At 50.8% G+C, this 18837-nt stretch overlaps 3 protein-coding genes across 4 annotated transcripts in view; 1 reads left to right on the top strand and 2 right to left on the bottom strand.

Annotated features, from left to right (window-relative positions):
* LOC123769700 (fap1 adhesin-like) overlaps positions 1 to 91 on the bottom strand; it is a 54442-nt gene extending 54351 nt beyond the window's left edge. The window contains exon 1 of the mRNA XM_069308650.1: positions 68 to 91. Within this exon, the coding sequence (XP_069164751.1) occupies positions 68 to 91 (24 nt within the window). The remainder of the gene's footprint in view (positions 1 to 67) is intronic.
* The window catches only part of LOC123769566 (protein Wnt-5b-like), a 501917-nt gene that overhangs the window by 128121 nt on the left and 354959 nt on the right, over positions 1 to 18837 (top strand). The window lies entirely within an intron of this gene.
* On the bottom strand, positions 11305 to 12144 carry LOC138354454 (circumsporozoite protein-like). Its single transcript, XM_069308649.1, has one exon. It carries the CDS (start codon positions 12142 to 12144, stop codon positions 11305 to 11307), a length of 840 nt encoding a protein of 279 aa, XP_069164750.1.

Genomic DNA, 18837 nt, shown 5'->3' with positions numbered 1-18837 from the left:
ATCACTCGGATCAATACGAGGCAACACGAGATCGTAGAGACAATGTACTTATTCAATAGTGGCTGACCTTCTTCCGTTCCATCACATTCATACCCGTTACAGCTGCATGATCTTGCGGAAGCGTGGTGCTACTTGGTCAATGTATGGACGGCTGTCTGTCTTGCCTTCACCTCAAGCACCAGACCATGCGAGGTTACTCGGTGTAGCAAGGTGGTGGCCACTATCATCACTGCAAGCAAGCACGTGCGGGAGACGGTTGGCGGAGCGCTGCATGTGGCCGCTGAACACATGCATAGTACTACACCTGTGTGTGTAGTATGTGTGTTCCTACATAGTTCCTATTGTGTGTGTTCCTACGAGTGATATGTAGGAACTACATATCACTCAAGGCCGACACAACACAGTGCTCGGGAGTCAAACTCCACACGTGAGTCCTGAGACATGGTACTTCAAGGGCCGGTGGTCTTGCACTTTAACACAGAATCATCAGGAAGCCGAGATTCACATCTTCCCCACTTACAAATTGTGGGGATTTGTATAGTTAGTATGTCACTAAGATGACCTTCAATCTTTTCACTGACAGACGATCACACCAGTAATTTACGAGGATTCCACGGCCGGCCGTCGAGGGTGCGGGTGTGCCCTCATTTAGCTCTGCAGTTAATACACAAGTCTCGGAGTCAGTTGTCAGGTGGGTGTTACGAGGCCTGTTTGGTGTCCTCCTGGTGCGGGGTGTAGGTGCTCTAGGATGGGGTCGACAATGCCTCTAATAAAGCGGACGTCTTCGGTTGGCCTGGAGTTTTCTACATCAGTGAACCATACGTCGGTTGGTGTTGCACTCGTGGAGGTGCTCCATGTTAAGATGGCGGGTTTGGTGGGTATTCAGCTCATTCGTGACCTGCGTGTGATGGTCAAGTTTCAGCAGCAATATGTGTTCCAGGGGTTCATCCATCGATGGGAAAGTCAGTCCTTCCCACTGTGTTGAGGAGTGAACACCGTCAAGGTGGTCAACCTGTATGTGTCAACACCGTACGTGATGGTACGAAGAGCGCCGTTTGAAAAGCTGGATGAGCTGTGTGCCCCGCTGTTTGGGCTCTTTGGAAAAGTGCTCAGCATCAGGTGGAATAAGGTCTATTGGATATAGTACAGTCTAATTCTGAGACACCTGGTACAAGTAACAGGTGTCTAATTCACAGGTACCTATTTACTGCTAGGTAAATAAGAAAGAAACTGCCCAAATTGTTTTCGCCATCGCCGGGGGATCGATCCCTGGTCCACAGGACTATGTATCCTGAGCACTGTCCACTCGGCCACCAGGCTTCTAATTCTTCGTCTTGTTGCACAGGGAGTGAACCACACCCTCTGTGTGGTTCTTCCCCCTTTGTTGCTTGATTATATGTTGTGTGTGTTGGCTCATTGTAGTTGTATTATAATATGCGCTTATGTTTGGTCTGTGCGTTGGACATCTGCCCTTCCTTGTGGTTCTGTTGGGCGGTGTCTAACGTTGTTATGTGGTACCACATAACCCCTTATTGACCCGTTATGTGGTACCACATAACCCCTTATTGACCCGTTATGTGGTACCACATAACCCCTTATTGACCCGTTATGTATATGGGGCCTTATGTGTGCATGTGTCCTGTGGTAAGGATTGGAGGTGTCTCCCCCTTCTTGATCTCTCCGAGGGATCTGTGAATGTGTTGTGTACAGATCTGACTTCGGACTGTTGTTAATTCCGGTCTTGTATAAGCCAATTTCATCGTGTTCTCTTTTATTGATATATTTATCTGTGGATTACTGTCTGGTGGTGTAGGATTTCTCTTATAATGACTTACTGTTTTATTATGTTCCTTGTATTTTTAACATTTTGGTGGGTGGTAACGGCCTCCGTTGTTGAGGTTCCTAATGTGTGAATATTATTTCTTTATGTTTTCTGTTGTGTGGTGTTGTGTTGTGTGCTTTCTGTACCCTAGCTCTGTTCCAATTGTGTAGGCTGAGTGTAACATTTGTGCGCGTCAGTGAAAGGGTACAGAAAGGGTACTCGTTCTCTGGGTATGAGTATTTATGTACTTGAATTGTGTATTGCATTGGCGTCTGTACACAAATGTTGCTCCAGTAACTTTTCTTTTATTTGCATTTAAACACTGTTTTATATAATAAAGAAAAAATAAATAATAATTTACCATCTGGCAGTGACAGGCAGTCCGTTACTTCTGGTGTGATCAGTATCTCTCGCTTCTCTTCCAACCCGTCCTCTTAAAAATAACGTCTTTTTCGGCCGTATGCGACGCTATGGCCAAAAGTGGATGTAATTTGAAATGAAATCGACTCACAAAAGTGACGTACTGTCCTGTTTTCTGTTTGAGTCGTCCGGCTTACTCAGAAAGGTTAGGAGAGGAAACATTCAATTAACGTTTTTCATAACGTTTTGAAACTTTATGAGAATTTCCTGCCCACCTAACCTATCAGAGGACCCTTAAGTCACTGTTGTTGAAAAAAAAAATCCCAAATTTATTTTCATTTTTTTCATTTTCAAATTACGTCCATTTTCGGCCTTACGGGTAAACAGCCAAAAGCGACGTTATTTTTAAGAGGACAGGTTGTCTCTTCAGCAGTGTCGCAATAACACAACTTTGAATCAATGGAAATGCCTGTGACATGGTTCTGAAGTGCCACACAGCAGTAAACTTAAATACAGAGTGCAGAGAAACTTAGTGTTTCCAGGAGCACTCACTCGCTCATTTCCGACCGTCGAAGTAATTGGGCACCATTCCTTTCCCCGTCCCATTTCAAATCCTTATCCTGATCCCTTCGCAGTGTTATATAGTCATAATATATCTCACAATCGACTTGAGAATGGTCCAGGACGGACCGAACGTCGTCGTCCCTTCACCTTCTAGTGTGTGGTCTGGTCAACATAGTCTAATGGCTTGGCACTTTGTCCTGATAATTCCCTTCCCTTCATTTGGCCGAGGTGGCTTGAGAACCCGTCCCACTACGATGGACTTTGACTTCAAAATGACGCTTAATAGACACAACGCTCCTTTGGTAATGTGGGGTCCTGTGTCTAAGCACTATTCGTGCCTAAGTCAATGGCAAACAAGCCAATATGCTTAATAAACCAATCACAACCTGTCATACAAGTCAGTTAAAGATGAGAAAACCTACTGAGAGAGTTGGAAGGCTTGGGATAACCTCACATTGAAGACATCAAATGACCAGGCACTTACCATACCCTTCAACCACCCTCTCGCTCCGTCCCTCACTACTCTAGAATACCGAATTCTAATGATGACTCGTATAACCTCTCCTGGCACCTTACGAAGTAGGTGTGTAATGGCCATTGTAAACCATTGAACTGCCCGTCCAATAACCTATCCAGAGATACCCCAAAACACGGACCTAAGTCCTGAACTAAAGGACCTAGAAGGGTCCATGACTGCATGTGCACTTTGGAGATTCCTTGTTGGTAACTTTATGACGTGCACTCACGTTGCACTCTAAAAAACAGATGTGAAATTATATTCTACCGTGCCAGTAGGTCCTCTGACGTGGTCCCCTGAGAGTACCAAGTAGCTCCTTGTTCAGCTGGAGCACGAGTTTAGTAGTTTTGATTATTAATATCTTCACGTGGCTTGCTTTGCATAATTTATTTGATCAGTGTGCCAGCGAATAGATGTACCCGGGAGTCAGTGTGTAGTATCAGTGTCCATTGTATCAGTGTTGTGCTTGATCTTGACGACAGTGGAGAACTGTCGCGACAATTACGAGGAATTGGGTGGACTGACGCTGTAGTATAGGGTCTCGGGCAGTGTGAGTGTGCAAGAGGTACACTGTTTCCCCATCTGGAGTCTCCCCTGCCTTCAGTGTTTACAACAGTGATAGGTCTCCCAGATCTCCCAGGGTGAGTGTAGGTCTCCCAGGGTGAGTGCAAGTCTCCCAGAGTGCGTATGCCCCAGTTGGAGGTTTGCTGCTCAGGGCTGGTGAGGTGGCCTCGGGTTAGCTGGAGGTTAACAACCCCTTTTGAGTCCATGAGTAATGTGCACTTACTCAGGATACAGTTGACAGCTTGAAATATGGGGACAATGATCAAGTGTCCCCATATTTTGAAAGGGGGGTGAGTTTCGCCCCCATTTGCAGTGTCAACAGGGACCATTAAGTATCAACTTCTATGGCTGTGTGAGACGATGTGTTCCAGTTCCTGCTGTGGAACACAATAGGCCTACATGTGTTCCTGAACCTCTCGCACTGACGGGTGCCAAATTGCATAGCCAGGCTCTGTGTACCTGCCATGCAATGAAGTGCAATTAGGTAGTTCCCATCTTATTGAACAGTCATTCAGGAAAGACTACACACCCAGTTGTCAGCCGGGTTTGTGCCCAGTGCCCCTGTCAAGAGGGGGGGGGGAAGACCCCCACCCCCCTTGTTCACCCATGGGCAAGGTACCCCCTAGTTTCGTCCAGCCTTGCAATAGGTCTGAGTGGTGGCAATAGGCAGGGTTTTCAACGAGCTCAACAAGTCAGAGAGAAGAATGGATAGTTAATTTGTGGCTCGTATCAGGTGATCATGTGATTTTGTATGTGGTGATCATGTCTGCCCGAGCTCTTCTGACTTCCAGCAACGTGAGGTGCAGCTCACACAACCTTTCCTCGCAACTCATTCCTCTTAGTTCTGGAACTAGTCTAGTGGCATACTTTTGAACCTTCTCCAGCTTCGTCTTGTATTCACCTAGTTGTGCTTGCGGGGGTTGAGCTTTGCTCTTTCGGCCCGCCTCTCAACTGTCAATCAACTGTTTACTAACTACTATTTTTTCCGAAACCACACACACACACACACACACACACACACACACCAGGAAGCAGCCCTTGACAGCTGACTAACTCCCAGGTACCTATTTAATGCTAGGTAACAGGGGCATTCAGGGTGAAAGAAACTTTGCCCATTTGTTTCTGCCTGGTGCGGGAATCGAACCCACGCCACAAAATTACAAGTCCTGCGCGCTATCCACCAGGCTACGAGGCCCCCCCGGACAAGAGTCCCCCCTTCACCAGGGGGTTGTGGTTGACGAGTGTGGACTCCAGGTACTGGAGGGGGACTCTTGTCCAGGCTGGAGGGGGGACTCTTGACCAGGCTGGAGGGGGGACACTTGTCCAGGCTGGAGGGGGGACTCTTGACCAGGCTGGAGGAGGGGGGACTCTTGTCCAGGCTGGAGGGGGGACTCTTGACCAGGCTGGAGGAGGGGGGACTCTTGTCCAGGCTGGAAGGGGACTCTTGACCAGGCTGGAGGAGGGGGGACTCTTGACCAGGCTGGAGGGGGGGGACTCTTGACCAGGCTGGAGGGGGGGACTCTTGACCAGGCTGGAGGGGGTGACTCTTGTCCAGGCTGGAGGGGTGACTCTTGACCAGGCTGGAGGGGTGACTCTTGACCAGGCTGGAGGGGGACTCTTGACCAGGCTGGAGGGGTGACTCTTGACCAGGCTGGAGGGGTGACTCTTGACCAGGCTGGAGGGGTGACTCTTGACCAGGCTGGAGGGGTGACTCTTGTCCAGGCTGGAGGGGTGACTCTTGACCAGGCTGGAGGGGTGACTCTTGTCCAGGCTGGAGGGGTGACTCTTGTCCAGGCTGGAGGGGTGACTCTTGTCCAGGCTGGAGGGGTGACTCTTGTCCAGGCTGGAGGGGTGACTCTTGACCAGGCTGGAGGGGTGACTCTTGACCAGGCTGGAGGGGTGACTCTTGACCAGGCTGGAGGGGTGACTCTTGACCAGGCTGGAGGGGTGACTCTTGACCAGGCTGGAGGGGTGACTCTTGACCAGGCTGGAGGGGTGACTCTTGACCAGGCTGGAGGGGTGACTCTTGACCAGGCTGGAGGGGTGACCCTTGACCAGGCTGGAGGGGGGACTTTTGACCAGGCTGGAGGGGGGACTTTTGACCAGGCTGGAGGGGGGACTTTTGACCAGGCTGGAGGGGGGACTCTTGACCAGGCTGGAGGGGTGACTCTTGACCAGGCTGGAGGGGTGACTCTTGACCAGGCTGGAGGGGTGACTCTTGACCAGGCTGGAGGGGTGACTCTTGACCAGGCTGGAGGGGTGACTCTTGACCAGGCTGGAGGGGTGACTCTTGACCAGGCTGGAGGGGTGACTCTTGACCAGGCTGGAGGGGTGACTCTTGACCAGGCTGGAGGGGTGACCCTTGACCAGGCTGGAGGGGGGACTTTTGACCAGGCTGGAGGGGGGACTTTTGACCAGGCTGGAGGGGGACACTTGTCCAGGCTGGAGGGGGACACTTGTCCAGGCTGGAGGGGGACACTTGTCCAGGCTGGAGGGGGACACTTGTCCAGGCTGGAGGAGGGACACTTGTCCAGGCTGGAGGGGGACACTTGTCCAGGCTGGAGGGGGGACACTTGTCCAGGCTGGAGGGGGACACTTGTCCAGGCTGGAGGGGGACACTTGTCCAGGCTGGAGGAGGGGGGGGACACTTGTCCAGGCTGGAGGGGGATTTGTCCAGGCTGGAGGAGGGACACTTGTCCAGCCTGGAGGGGGACACTTGTCCAGGCTGGAGGGGGGACACTTGTCCAGGCTGGAGGGGGGACACTTGTCCAGGCTGGAGGGGGACACTTGTCCAGGCTGGAGGGGGACACTTGTCCAGGCTGGAGGGGGGACACTTGTCCAGGCTGGAGGGGGACACTTGTCCAGGCTGGAGGGGGACTCTTGTCCAGGCTGGAGGAGGGACACTTGTCCAGGCTGGAGGGGGACACTTGTCCAGGCTGGAGGAGGGACACTTGTCCAGGCTGGAGGGGGGACACTTGTCCAGGCTGGAGGGGGACACTTGTCCAGGCTGGAGGGGGACACTTGTCCAGGCTGGAGGGGGACACTTGTCCAGGCTGGAGGGGGACACTTGTCCAGGCTGGAGGGGGACTCTTGTCCAGGCTGGAGGAGGGACACTTGTCCAGGCTGGAGGGGGACACTTGTCCAGGCTGGAGGGGGACACTTGTCCAGGCTGAAGGGGGACACTTGTCCAGGCTGAAGGGGGACACGTGTCCAGGCTGGAGGGGGACACGTGTTCAGGCTGGAGGGGGACACTTGTCCAGGCTGGAGGGGGACTCTTGTCCAGGCTGGAGGAGGGACACTTGTCCAGGCTGGAGGGGGACACTTGTCCAGGCTGGAGGGGAACACTTGTCCAGGCTGGAGGGGAACACTTGTCCAGGCTGGAGGAGGGACACTTGTCCAGGCTGGAGGGGGACACTTGTCCAGGCTGGAGGGGGACACTTGTCCAGGCTGGAGGGGGACACTTGTCCAGGCTGGAGGAGGACACTTGTCCAGGCTGGAGGAGGGACACTTGTCCAGGCTGGAGGGGGACACTTGTCCAGGCTGGAGGGGAACACTTGTCCAGGCTGGAGGGGGACACTTGTCCAGGCTGGAGGGGGACACTTGTCCAGGCTGGAGGGGGACACTTGTCCAGGCTGGAGGGGGACACTTGTCCAGGCTGGAGGGGGACACTTGTCCAGGCTGGAGGGGGGACACTTGTCCAGGCTGGAGGAGGGGGGGGACACTTGTCCAGGCTGGAGGAGGGGACTCTTGACCAGGCTGGAGGAGGACACTTGTCCAGGCTGGAGGAGGACACTTGTCCAGGCTGGAGGGGGACACTTGTCCAGGCTGGAGGAGGGGACACTTGTCCAGGCTGGAGGAGGACACTTGTCCAGGCTGGAGGGGGACACTTGTCCAGGCTGGAGGGGGACACTTGTCCAGGCTGGAGGGGGGACACTTGTCCAGGCTGGAGGAGGGGGGGGACACTTGTCCAGGCTGGAGGAGGGGACTCTTGACCAGGCTGGAGGGGGACTCTTGTCCAGGCTGGAGGGGGGGACTCTTGACCAGGCTGGAGGGGGACTCTTGTCCAGGCTGGAGGAGGGGGGACTCTTGTCCAGGCTGGAGGAGGGGGGACTCTTGACCAGACTAGAGTGGGGACTCTCAATAGAAAGTTGAGGTAGAGAGTCTGAACACCAGTAACGGGAGGTAGAGAGACTGCGCTGTAAGGTACACAGGTCGGCTGGTAGGCAGGCGGGCCGGCGGAAGGTAAAGAGAGGAGGGTAGAGAAGGTAGGTAGGTAGGCAGGTAGGGGGAAGGTAGAGAAGGTAGGGAAGAGGGAGAGAGAGAGGATTGTCGGCCAGTTTTCAGGCCTGCCGCTAGGCTAGGGCGGCGGCGGGCGCCGGGGCCGGCGGTACCTCCTCCCGCACAGGCTTAGCCGCCGCGGCCAGACGTACGACGTTTTTACCCCGCCATTTCACTGTGCTTCGTCCGCCTCCCACAGCACTTCGTCCCTCCTTCCATCACACGGCAGTGCTGGAAAAAAACGTTCAAATACGTTTGTTTTTGTTTTTTTTTTCATGTGGATATTTTTTTTTTGGTCGTACTGTTTTTTCCCCTTGATCGCTTATGCAAATAATTGTTGTATTAATTCCTGTATAGCGATGGTGTATGATGGGGGGGAAATACAGCAATAAATGTATGAATGTTGAAACAAGAGGCTTAGCGATGATCGATGAATTTGTGACGTCATTTTCATTTGCATATATAATTACAACCCAACCATTTCTGAAGGAGGCTGGCTGGGACCTAGCCCTCCTTGCCTGCTGGGACCTAGCCCTCCTAGCCTGCTGGGACCTAGCCCTCCTAGCCTGCTGGGACCTAGCCCTCCTAGCCTGCTGGGACCTAGCCCTCCTTGCCTGCTGGGACCTAGCCCTCCTTGCCTGCTGGGACCTAGCCCTCCTAGCCTGCTGGGACCTAGCCCTCCTAGCCTGCTGGGACCTAGCCCTCCTTGCCTGCTGGGACCTAGCCCTCCTAGCCTGCTGGGACCTAGCCCTCCTAGCCTGCTGGGACCTAGCCCTCCTAGCCTGCTGGGACCTAGCCCTCCTAGCCTGCTGGGACCTGGAGCTCCTAGCCTGCTGGGACCTGGAGCTCCTAGCCTGCTGGGACCTGGAGCTCCTAGCCTGCTGGGACCTGGAGCTCCTAGCCTGCTGGGACCTGGAGCTCCTAGCCTGCTGGGACCTGGAGCTCCTAGCCTGCTGGGACCTGGAGCTCCTAGCCTGCTGGGACCTGGAGCTCCTAGCCTGCTGGGACCTGGAGCTCCTAGCCTGCTGGGACCTGGAGCTCCTAGCCTGCTGGGACCTGGAGCTCCTAGCCTGCTGGGACCTGGAGCTCCTAGCCTGCTGGGACCTGGAGCTCCTAGCCTGCTGGGACCTGGAGCTCCTAGCCTGCTGGGACCTGGAGCTCCTAGCCTGCTGGGACCCGCCGCCCCAGCCGGCTAGGACCCGGTCCTCCCAGCCGGCCAGGACCCGCCATACTTCCTCTCTGAAGACAGGAGGAAAAAAACATATTCCGCGGCTCCCACCAGTATAGGCTTACGCTTTTGACGGAATATGGACATTTGTGTGTGGGGCCGCCTGGCCTGGACCCGGGCCGGCCTGGCCTGGACCCGGGCCGGCCTGGCCAGGACCCGGGCCGGCCTGGCCTGGACCCGGGCCGGCCTGGCCAACCGGGCCGGCCTGGCCTGGACCCGGGCCGGCCTGGCCAACCGGGCCGGCCTGGTTACCCCCCCTTCCCCTGGTGTGTCAAGACAAGGGGGAGGGGAGGCAGGGGCCGGCTGGGGCCGGCTCCAGGACGTCTGCAGGGGTCCACGGAGACTTTGAGACTTCTCTACGGTGATTTAATCGGCAACTATGTGAGAAAAATGTTGCTAATGACTGTAGTTTGTTTGTGTTTACAGTGTGTGTGTGTGTGTGTGTGTGTGTGTGTGTGTGTGTGTGTGTGTGTGTGTGTGTGTGTGTGTGTGTGTGTGTGTGTCACCTAGTTGTGCTTGCGGGGGTTGAGCTCTGGCTCTTTGGTCCCGCCTCTCAACTGTCAATCAACTGGTGTACAGGTTCCTAAGCCTACTGGGCTCTATCATATCTACATTTGAAACTGTGTATGGAGTCAGCCTCCACCACATCACTGCCTAATGCATTCCACCTGTTAACTACTCTGACACTGAAAAAGGTCTTTCTAACGTCCCTGTGGCTCATGTGGGCACTCAGTTTCCATCTGTGTCCTGCCTAACCACTTGGGCTGGACGATAGAGCGACGGTCTCGCTTCATGCAGGTCGACGATCAATCCCCGACCGTCCAAGTGGTTGGGCACCATTCCATCCCGCCGTCCCATCCCAAATCCTTGATCTCTTCTCAGTGCTATATAGTCGTAATTGTTTGGCATTTTTCCTGATAGTTCCCTTCCATTTGTTAGGGTGTTTTTTTAGGTGGGGCTCCAGGCTGGGGCGGCGTACTGTGGTCTGCCGTAGGCGGTGTACAGCGATCTAAACGCCTCATTATTTATGTTACAGAAGGATCTGACATTTGTTAGTGTGAAGAATGTTCTAGACGTTGTTCTTTATACGCGACCCTCTGGAGTTAGACTCGGTGTTGGGTCCACTCCTGGGACTTCTTCTCAAGTCGTTATAAGGGGGTTGTTTTCCTTCATTGTGTACCGTCCTTTCGCCTCTTTGAACCTGTTCCTGTTTCCGTCACCTTACACTTGTTGGTGTTGAACTCCAGTTGCCATTTCTGTGACCTACTTTGTAGCTTGTTTAATTGTTATTGGAGAATCGTACATCCTCATCTGTCACAACTGTCTTCATTAGTGTTGCATCATCTGCAAGTATCGACATATAAGACTCAACTCCTGCAAACAGGTCATTTGCATAAATGGACATTAGTATGGGTCGCAACAGCGATCCTTGAGGGACTCCGCCTGTTACGCCAGTCCGATTTCTCGTCCCCTTACCATTGCTCTGACTCCTGTCTTAAAGTCAACAAAGGTACAGGTAACCCTTTACCTTTGTTAATGCTTTTCCCGCTTGCTCTCGCCTTTCTCTAGAATTTGTGTAGTAATCTATTGTTAGGACTGTATCGAAGGCTTTCTGGCAGTCCAAAAATTACACAGGCTGCCCAACCTTCTCTGTCGGGCCTTACTTTCGTTACTGTAGCGCGGAACTCGAGTAGGTTTGTCAGGCATGATTCCCCTTCCCTAAAGCCGTGTTCATGTTTGCTGACACACCTGATGCTCTCCAGGTGTGTACAACTAGCCTTATCCTTAGTGTTCTTAGGAGCACTAACAGGGGAGGGGAGGGGGGGGGGTGTTCAACAGTGCCACTTCTGTCTCCATTATTGTCAACTGGCACCACAGTTACTGCTTCCAGCATTTGGGTAATTCATCCTTTGTCAGTTACTCATTGAAGATAATAACTAGAGCCTGTGTTGAGGGCCCGCGCTGCCTCTCTTAACATCCCCGGTAATACGCTGCCTTCTCCACTCCTCTCCCACCACTGGCAGCTGCCTTCTCCACTCCTCTCCCACCACTGGCAGCTGCCTTCTCCACTCCTCTCCCACCACTGGCAGCTGCCTTCTCCACTCCTCTCCCACCACTGGCAGCTGCCTTCTCCACTCCTCTCCCACCACTGGCAGCTGCCTTCTCCACTCCTCTCCCACCACTGGCAGCTGCCTTCTCCACTCCTCTCCCACCACTGGCAGCTGCCTTCTCCACTCCTCTCCCACCACTGGCAGCTGCCTTCTCCACTCCTCTCCCACCACTGGCAGCTGCCTTCTCCACTCCTCTCCCACCACTGGCAGCTGCCTTCTCCACTCCTCTCCCACCACTGGCAGCTGCCTTCTCCACTCCTCTCCCACCACTGGCAGCTGCCTTCTCCACTCCTCTCCCACCACTGGCAGCTGCCTTCTCCACTCCTCTCCCACCACTGGCAGCTGCCTTCTCCACTCCTCTCCCACCACTGGCAGCTGCCTTCTCCACTCCACTCCCACCACTGGCAGCTGCCTCCTCCACTCCTCTCCCACCACTGGCAGCTGCCTCCTCCACTCCTCTCCCACCACTGGCAGCTGCCTCCTCCACTCCTCTCCCACCACTGGCAGCTGCCTCCTCCACTCCTCTCCCACCACTGGCAGCTGCCTCCTCCACTCCTCTCCCACCACTGGCAGCTGCCTCCTCCACTCCTCTCCCACCACTGGCAGCTGCCTCCTCCACTCCTCTCCCACCACTGGCAGCTGCCTCCTCCACTCCTCTCCCACCACTGGCAGCTGCCTCCTCCACTTGTGGCCGCTCCATCCAAGCTGGCCTTCAGTTCCTCGCAAATTTCCTTATAATTTCCTGTTTATTCACCTCTCAGGTTGGACGGTAGAGCGACGGTCTCGCTTCTTGCAGGTCGGCGTTCAATCCCCGACCGTCCACAAGTTTAAAGAAACTCTGCACATTTGTTTGTGCCTCGACTAGGAGTCGAACCCGGGCCCAAAGGATTACGACCTCCGAGCGCTGTTAGTGTGTACTCACCTATTTGTGCTTGCGTGGGTTGAGCTCTGGCTCTTTGGTCCCGCCTCTCAATTGTCAATCATTTCGTGTACAGGTTCCTGAGCCTATTGGGCTCTGTCATATCTACATTGGAAACTGTGTATGGAGTCAGCCTCAACCACATCACTGCCTAATGCATTCCATTACTAACTATGACACTGAAAAAGTTCTTTCTAACGTCTCTGTGTCTCATGTGGGTACTCAGTTTCCACCTGTGTCCCCTTGTTCGCGTACCACCCGTGTTAAACAGTTTATCCTTGTCTACCCTGTTAATTCCCCTGAGGATTTTGTAGGTTGTGATCATGTCTCCCCCTCACTCTTCTGTTTTCCAGTGTCGTAAGGTGCATTTCCCGCAGCCTTTCTTCGTAACTCATGTCTCTTAGTTCTGGGACCAGTCTAGTGGCATACCTCTGAACTTTTTCCAGCTTCGTCTTGTCCTTGACAAGGTACGGGCTCCATGCTGGGGCCGCATACTTCAGGATTGGTCTTACATATGTGGTATACAAGATTCTGAATGATTCCTTACACAGGTTCTGATGTTAGCCAGCCTCGCATATGCCGCAGACGTTATTCTTTTTATGTGAGCTTCAGGAGACAGGTTTGGTGTGATATCAACTCCTAGATCTTTCTCTCTGTTCGTTTCATTAAGTACTTCATCTCCTATTCTGTATCCTGTGTCTGGCCTCCTGTTTCCACTGACTAGTTTCATTACTTTGCATTTACTCGGGTTGAACTTCAACGGCCATTTGTTGGACCATTCACTCAGTCTGTCTAGGTCATCTTGTAGCCTCCTACTATCTTCCTCTGTTTCAATCCTCCTCATAATTTTTGCATCATCAGCAAACATTGAGAGAAACGATTCTATACCCTCTGGGAGATCATTTACATATATCTGGCATGGGTTCGTATCCTGGCCGGGGAGGATTTACTGGCCGCAAATCCTTAACTGTAGCCTCTGTTTAACTCAACAGTAAAATGTGTACTTGGTTGTAACAACGGTTCTTCGCGGCGGGAATTGTATTCCAGGGACCTGCCCGCAACGCTACGCGTACTAGTGGCTCTACAAGAATGTAACAACTCTTGTATATATCTCAAAAAAAAAAAATCAGAAACAGTATAGGTCCAAGGACTGACCCCTGCGGGACTCCACTTGTGACGTCTCGCCAATCGAAGACCTCACCCCTCACAGTGACTCGCTGTCTTTTGTTGCTCAGGTACTCCCTTATCCAATGGAGTACCTTCCCTTTCACTCCAGCCTGCATCTCCAGCTTTCTCACTAGCCTCTTGTGTGGTACTGTGTCAAAGGCTTTCTGGCAGTCCAAAAATATGCAGTCTGCCCTTCCCTCTCTTTCTTGCCTGATTTTTGTTGCCTGGTCGTAGAATTCAATTAGCCCTGTGAGGCAGGAACTGCCAAACCCATGTTGATGCTGTGTTACAAAGTTCTTTCGCTCCAGATGCTCCAGATGTTCCATTTCACACACCTGTGTGGGGGGGCGTAGGTATGTATGCAGTAGGTGTGTATGTTCGCACGTGTGTGCGCGAACGCGCTCGGCGGCCCGTGTGTGCACATGGGAGATAAATGAGGGAGGGAGGGAGGGAGAGGGGAGGTAGGAGCCGGATGGGAGGGAGGAAGGAGTATAGGCCGGATGGGAGGGAGGAGGAGCAGAGACCGGATGGGAGGGAGGGGGAGCAGAGGCCGGATGGGAGGTAGGGGGAGCAGAGGCCGGATGGGAGGTAGGAAGGGGCAGGGATCCGCTCTCACAGGGATGTGTGAGGGAAAGGGAGGAGGGAGGAGGCGCAGAAGGAAATTCCATTAGGAAAGCTAAGATTATTCCGAAGCCTCGGTACTAACATTCAGATCCACCTATATAAGGCTCTAGTTCGGCCGCATCTAGAGTATCCCCCAGTACCACTACACACCATAAAGAAAACTAACATGCAGAAACTGCAAGCAGTACAAAATAAGGCGCTAAGGAGAGCAGCAAAACACCGTCCACCATATGATCAGACAATCCAGGAGCTCCACGAACTCCTGAACACACAGCCACTAAACATCAGACTGCAGCACCAAGCCATCAGGGTGTGGAACACCATCGAAATGTTAGAGGACCCAATGTTAGAAAGATTACTCCAAGATGAGACGCCCCGCTCCCACAGCTGGTGGCCCAAGATGAGACGCCCCACTCCCACAGCTGGTGGCCCAAGATGAGACGCCCCGCTCCCACAGCTGGTGGTTCAAGATGAGACGCCCCACGCCCACAGCTGGTGGCCCAAGATGAGACGCCCCGCTCCCACAGCTGGTGGTCCAAGATGAGACGCCCCGCTCCCACAACTGGTGACCCAAGATGAGACGCCCCGCTCCCACAGCTGGTGGCCCAAGATGAGACGCCCCGCTCCCACAACTGGTGACCCAAGATGAGACGCCCCGCTCCCACAGCTGGTGGCCCAAGATGAGACGCCCCACTCCCACAGCTGGTGGCCCAAGATGAGACGCCCCGCTCCCACAATTGGTGGCCCAAGAGCCTCGATTCTCTGGATGAAAACCCCGCCCCACAGTATATAATCCCCAGATGAGATATATATGTGTATATATGAACAGTTCATATATGTGTATGTATGAACAACTCGATAAATAATAATAATAAAATAAAGAGCCTTAAACAGAATAACATGTGTGGAAGCATCGGAGTGTGTATATATGAATGCTACACAGTATTCATCTATGGACATCCATATATGGTGAAACACATGTGAAGAACCTCTCACACACTCACAGCTCCCTGACAAGAGGGAGCCAGCTTAGCTTAGCTGCCAACACCCACACATCGTGTCAGCAAGGCGGACAGCCCGCCTGCTTTCATACCTCTCACTGTATTTCCCACTTCTATACTTCCCTTCACCTATGCCTCTCCTTCCTCTTTACTCCCCCCCCCCCCCAAAAAAAAACCCAGATGAAGGTTCCGAGGATCAACGACCCCGCGGTCCGGTCCCCGACCAGGGCCTCCTTGTTGCTGGACTGGTCAGCCAGGCTGTTGGACACGGCTGCTCGCAGCCTGACGTATGAGTCACAGCCTGGTTGATCAGGTATCCTTTCGAGGTGTTTGTCAAGTTCTCTCTTGAACACTGTGAGGGGTCGGCCAGTTATGTCCCTTATGTGTAGTGGAAGCGTGTTGAACAGTCTCGGGCCTCTGATGTTGATAGTTCTCTCTTGAACACTGTGAGGGGTCGGCCAGTTATGTCCCTTATGTGTAGTGGAAGCGTGTTGAACAGTCTCGGGCCTCTGATGTTGATAGTTCTCTCTTGAACACTGTGAGGGGTCGGCCAGTTATGTCCCTTATGTGTAGTGGAAGCGTGTTGAACAGTCTCGGGCCTCTGATGTTGATAGCTCTCTCTTGAACACTGTGAGGGGTCGGCCAGTTATGTCCCTTATGTGTAGTGGAAGCGTGTTGAACAGTCTCGGGCCTCTGATGTTGATAGTTCTCTCTTGAACACTGTGAGGGGTCGGCCAGTTATGTCCCTTATGTGTAGTGGAAGCGTGTTGAACAGTCTCGGGCCTCTGATGTTGATAGTTCTCTCTTGAACACTGTGAGGGGTTGGCCAGTTATGTCCCTTATGTGTAGTGGAAGCGCGTTGAACAGTCTCGGGCCTCTGATGTTGATAGTTCTCTCTTGAACACTGTGAGGGGTCGGCCAGTTATGTCCCTTATGTGTAGTGGAAGCGCGTTGAACAGTCTCGGGCCTCTGATGTTGATAGAGTTCTCTCTCAGAGTACCTGTTGCACCTCTGCTCTTCAACGGGGGTATTCTGCACATCCTGCCATGTCTTCTCGTCTCATGTGATGTTATTTCTGTGTGCAGGTTTGGGACCAGGTCCTCTAATGTCTTCCATGTGTGTAAATTATTATGTATCTCTCCCGCCTGTGCTAAAGGGAGAACAAGTTTAGACTCTTTAGTCGGTCCCAAAAGTTTAGATGTTTTACTGAGTGGATTCTAGCAGTAAAGGATCTCTGCACGCTCTCCAGGTCAGCAATTTCTCCAGCTTTGAAAGGGGCTGTCATTGTGCAGCAGTACTCCACTCTAGAGAGCACTAGCGTCTTGAAGAGCGTCATCATTGGTGAAAGAGAGATGGGGGGGGGGACCCCTCCATGTGTGGGAGGGCCATACAGACATCCCCAACACTACCAAACCTGTCACCCCCCAACACCTGCCACCCGGCGTTGCAAATCAATAATGTAAGGAGTGATGGAGGGGGGGGGGGGGGAGGGGGGGTCGTACCATACACTAAATACAAGTACTGTAGTGCACACAAGTCGCCGTGACATGGGGGGGGGGGCGGGTATGTTGCATCGTCGTATCATTGACCTGCACCATGAGCAACAGCGCCTGTGGGTCACCCATCCATTTGAGGTCACAAGGAGACGCGCTTGACCCACCTGGGAATGTTTACGGAAGAAAAAGTTTATATATATATATATATATATATATATATATATATATATATATATATATATATATATATATATATATATATATATATATATATATATATGTTGTACCTAGTAGCCAGAATGCAGTAGTTGGCCTACTATGCAAGGCCCGATTTGCCTAGTAAGCCAAGTTTTCCTGAATTTAAATATTTTTGTAATTTTTTTCTTATGAAATGATAAAGTTGTCCATTTCATTATGTATGAGTTAATTTGTTTTAATTTAGGTTAAAACTAACGTAGATATATGACCTGAACCTAACCTACCTTACCTAACCTACCTTAACCTAACCTAACCTAAACTAACATAACTAAATCAATAATTTATGTTCTTAAAATAATCTAATAATAATATTAAAATAAACCAAATGGAAACAATTATTTGAAAATAAAGAAAATCCCTCGGCCTATTAGGCAAATTGGGCCTTGCATAGTAGGCCAAGAAGTTAATTTAGTTAATTTATTATGCACCCCATACCCATCGTGTGGGCGGTAGTGGAAAGGGTTACAGAGGCACATAATGGGCTCAGGGACTGAACCCCACAATTCATTTAGCTAAGCAAGTTACAATCTTGATGAGCTAGTTACAAAATTCAGTATAAGTCGTCACATCAACAATGGGTTCGAGATCGACCTCAAGTACAGTTTCTAAATTAAGCAACTGACATATGTGGAGAGCTAGTGTCACAATTGATATGTGTGCAGGACAAACATATCAATGGTGACACTCTCCACATATGTCAGTTGCTTAATTTAGAAACTGTACTTGTAGTCGATCTCGAACCCATTGTTGATGTGACGACTTATACCGAATTTTTAACTAGCATTATTGTGCTAGTTACCACAACTAGCCAAGAAGTGCGTTCCGGCTACTAGGTACGACATATATATATATATATATATATATATATATATATATATATATATATATATATATATATATATATATATATATATATATATATATATATATATATTTTATATATATATATATATTTTATATATATATTTTATATATATATATATATATATATATATATATATATATATATATATATATATATATATATATAAAATATATATATAAAATATATATATATATATAAAATATATATATATATATATATATATATATATATATATATATATATATATATATATATATATATATATATATATATATATATATATATATATTATAAGAAAAGTTAAAAGAAAAGAAAATATAAAAGAGAAAAGAAAAAAGTTATATATAATGGTGACTAGAGACAAAGACGGTGGTGCCAGATAGACAGCCTTCACCACCACTACACTGTAGTTGCAACCCGCTCTCGGACAAGACAGCACATATATGACTTATTGCTTCTAGTCACTATTTTGTTTATAAATAAGTATTTATGTAGCATATTCCAAGCCATATTTTTTTCAGGGCACTAACTTTTCCTCTGTTTTATTAAACAATAGATGTTTTATACAAAATTTGACAATATCCTGAGTTACTTTACAATTTATTTAAATATTTTAGTTTTGTTTCATTATTTTTATAAAACTGTAATGTCAATATAGGTATAGGTTCAGTACTAATTGTAATATCTTAACATACTAAGAAGGTTAGGTTAGGTTGTGGTTTTCTATTCAGCATTTCAAGATTAACTCAAATATTCATAATAAATTAGTATGTCACATATGCACTTATTCATAAGCACGATATTGACTATAAGCAAGTGCGAGAACGGGTTGGTATATACACCCACACTATAGTGCTTATAAGCCTCACAATCAGTTTATACCTTATAGTGAAGCCTGTGGCAGCCTCCTGCCCCTTGTGGCAGCCTCCTGCCCCTTGTGGCAGCCTCCTGCCCCTTGTGGCAGCCTCCTGCCCCTTGTGGCAGCCTCCTGCCCCTTGTGGCAGCCTCCTGCCCCTTGTGGCAGCCTCCTGCCCCTTGTGGCAGCCTCCTCTCCCCTTGTGGC

Source organism: Procambarus clarkii, chromosome 63 (assembly GCF_040958095.1).
Source record: "Procambarus clarkii isolate CNS0578487 chromosome 63, FALCON_Pclarkii_2.0, whole genome shotgun sequence".
NCBI classification, from domain to species: Eukaryota; Metazoa; Arthropoda; class Malacostraca; order Decapoda; family Cambaridae; genus Procambarus; species Procambarus clarkii.
The sequence above is the reverse complement of the archived record's forward strand: the minus strand, read 5'-3'. Positions and strand labels throughout refer to the sequence as shown.

What these genes read in the sequence shown, in the direction of transcription:
- LOC138354454 (XM_069308649.1), bottom strand. Translation starts at nt 12,144, where the DNA reads ATGGAGCGGCCACAAGTGGAGGAGGCAGCTGCCAGTGGTGGGAGAGGA.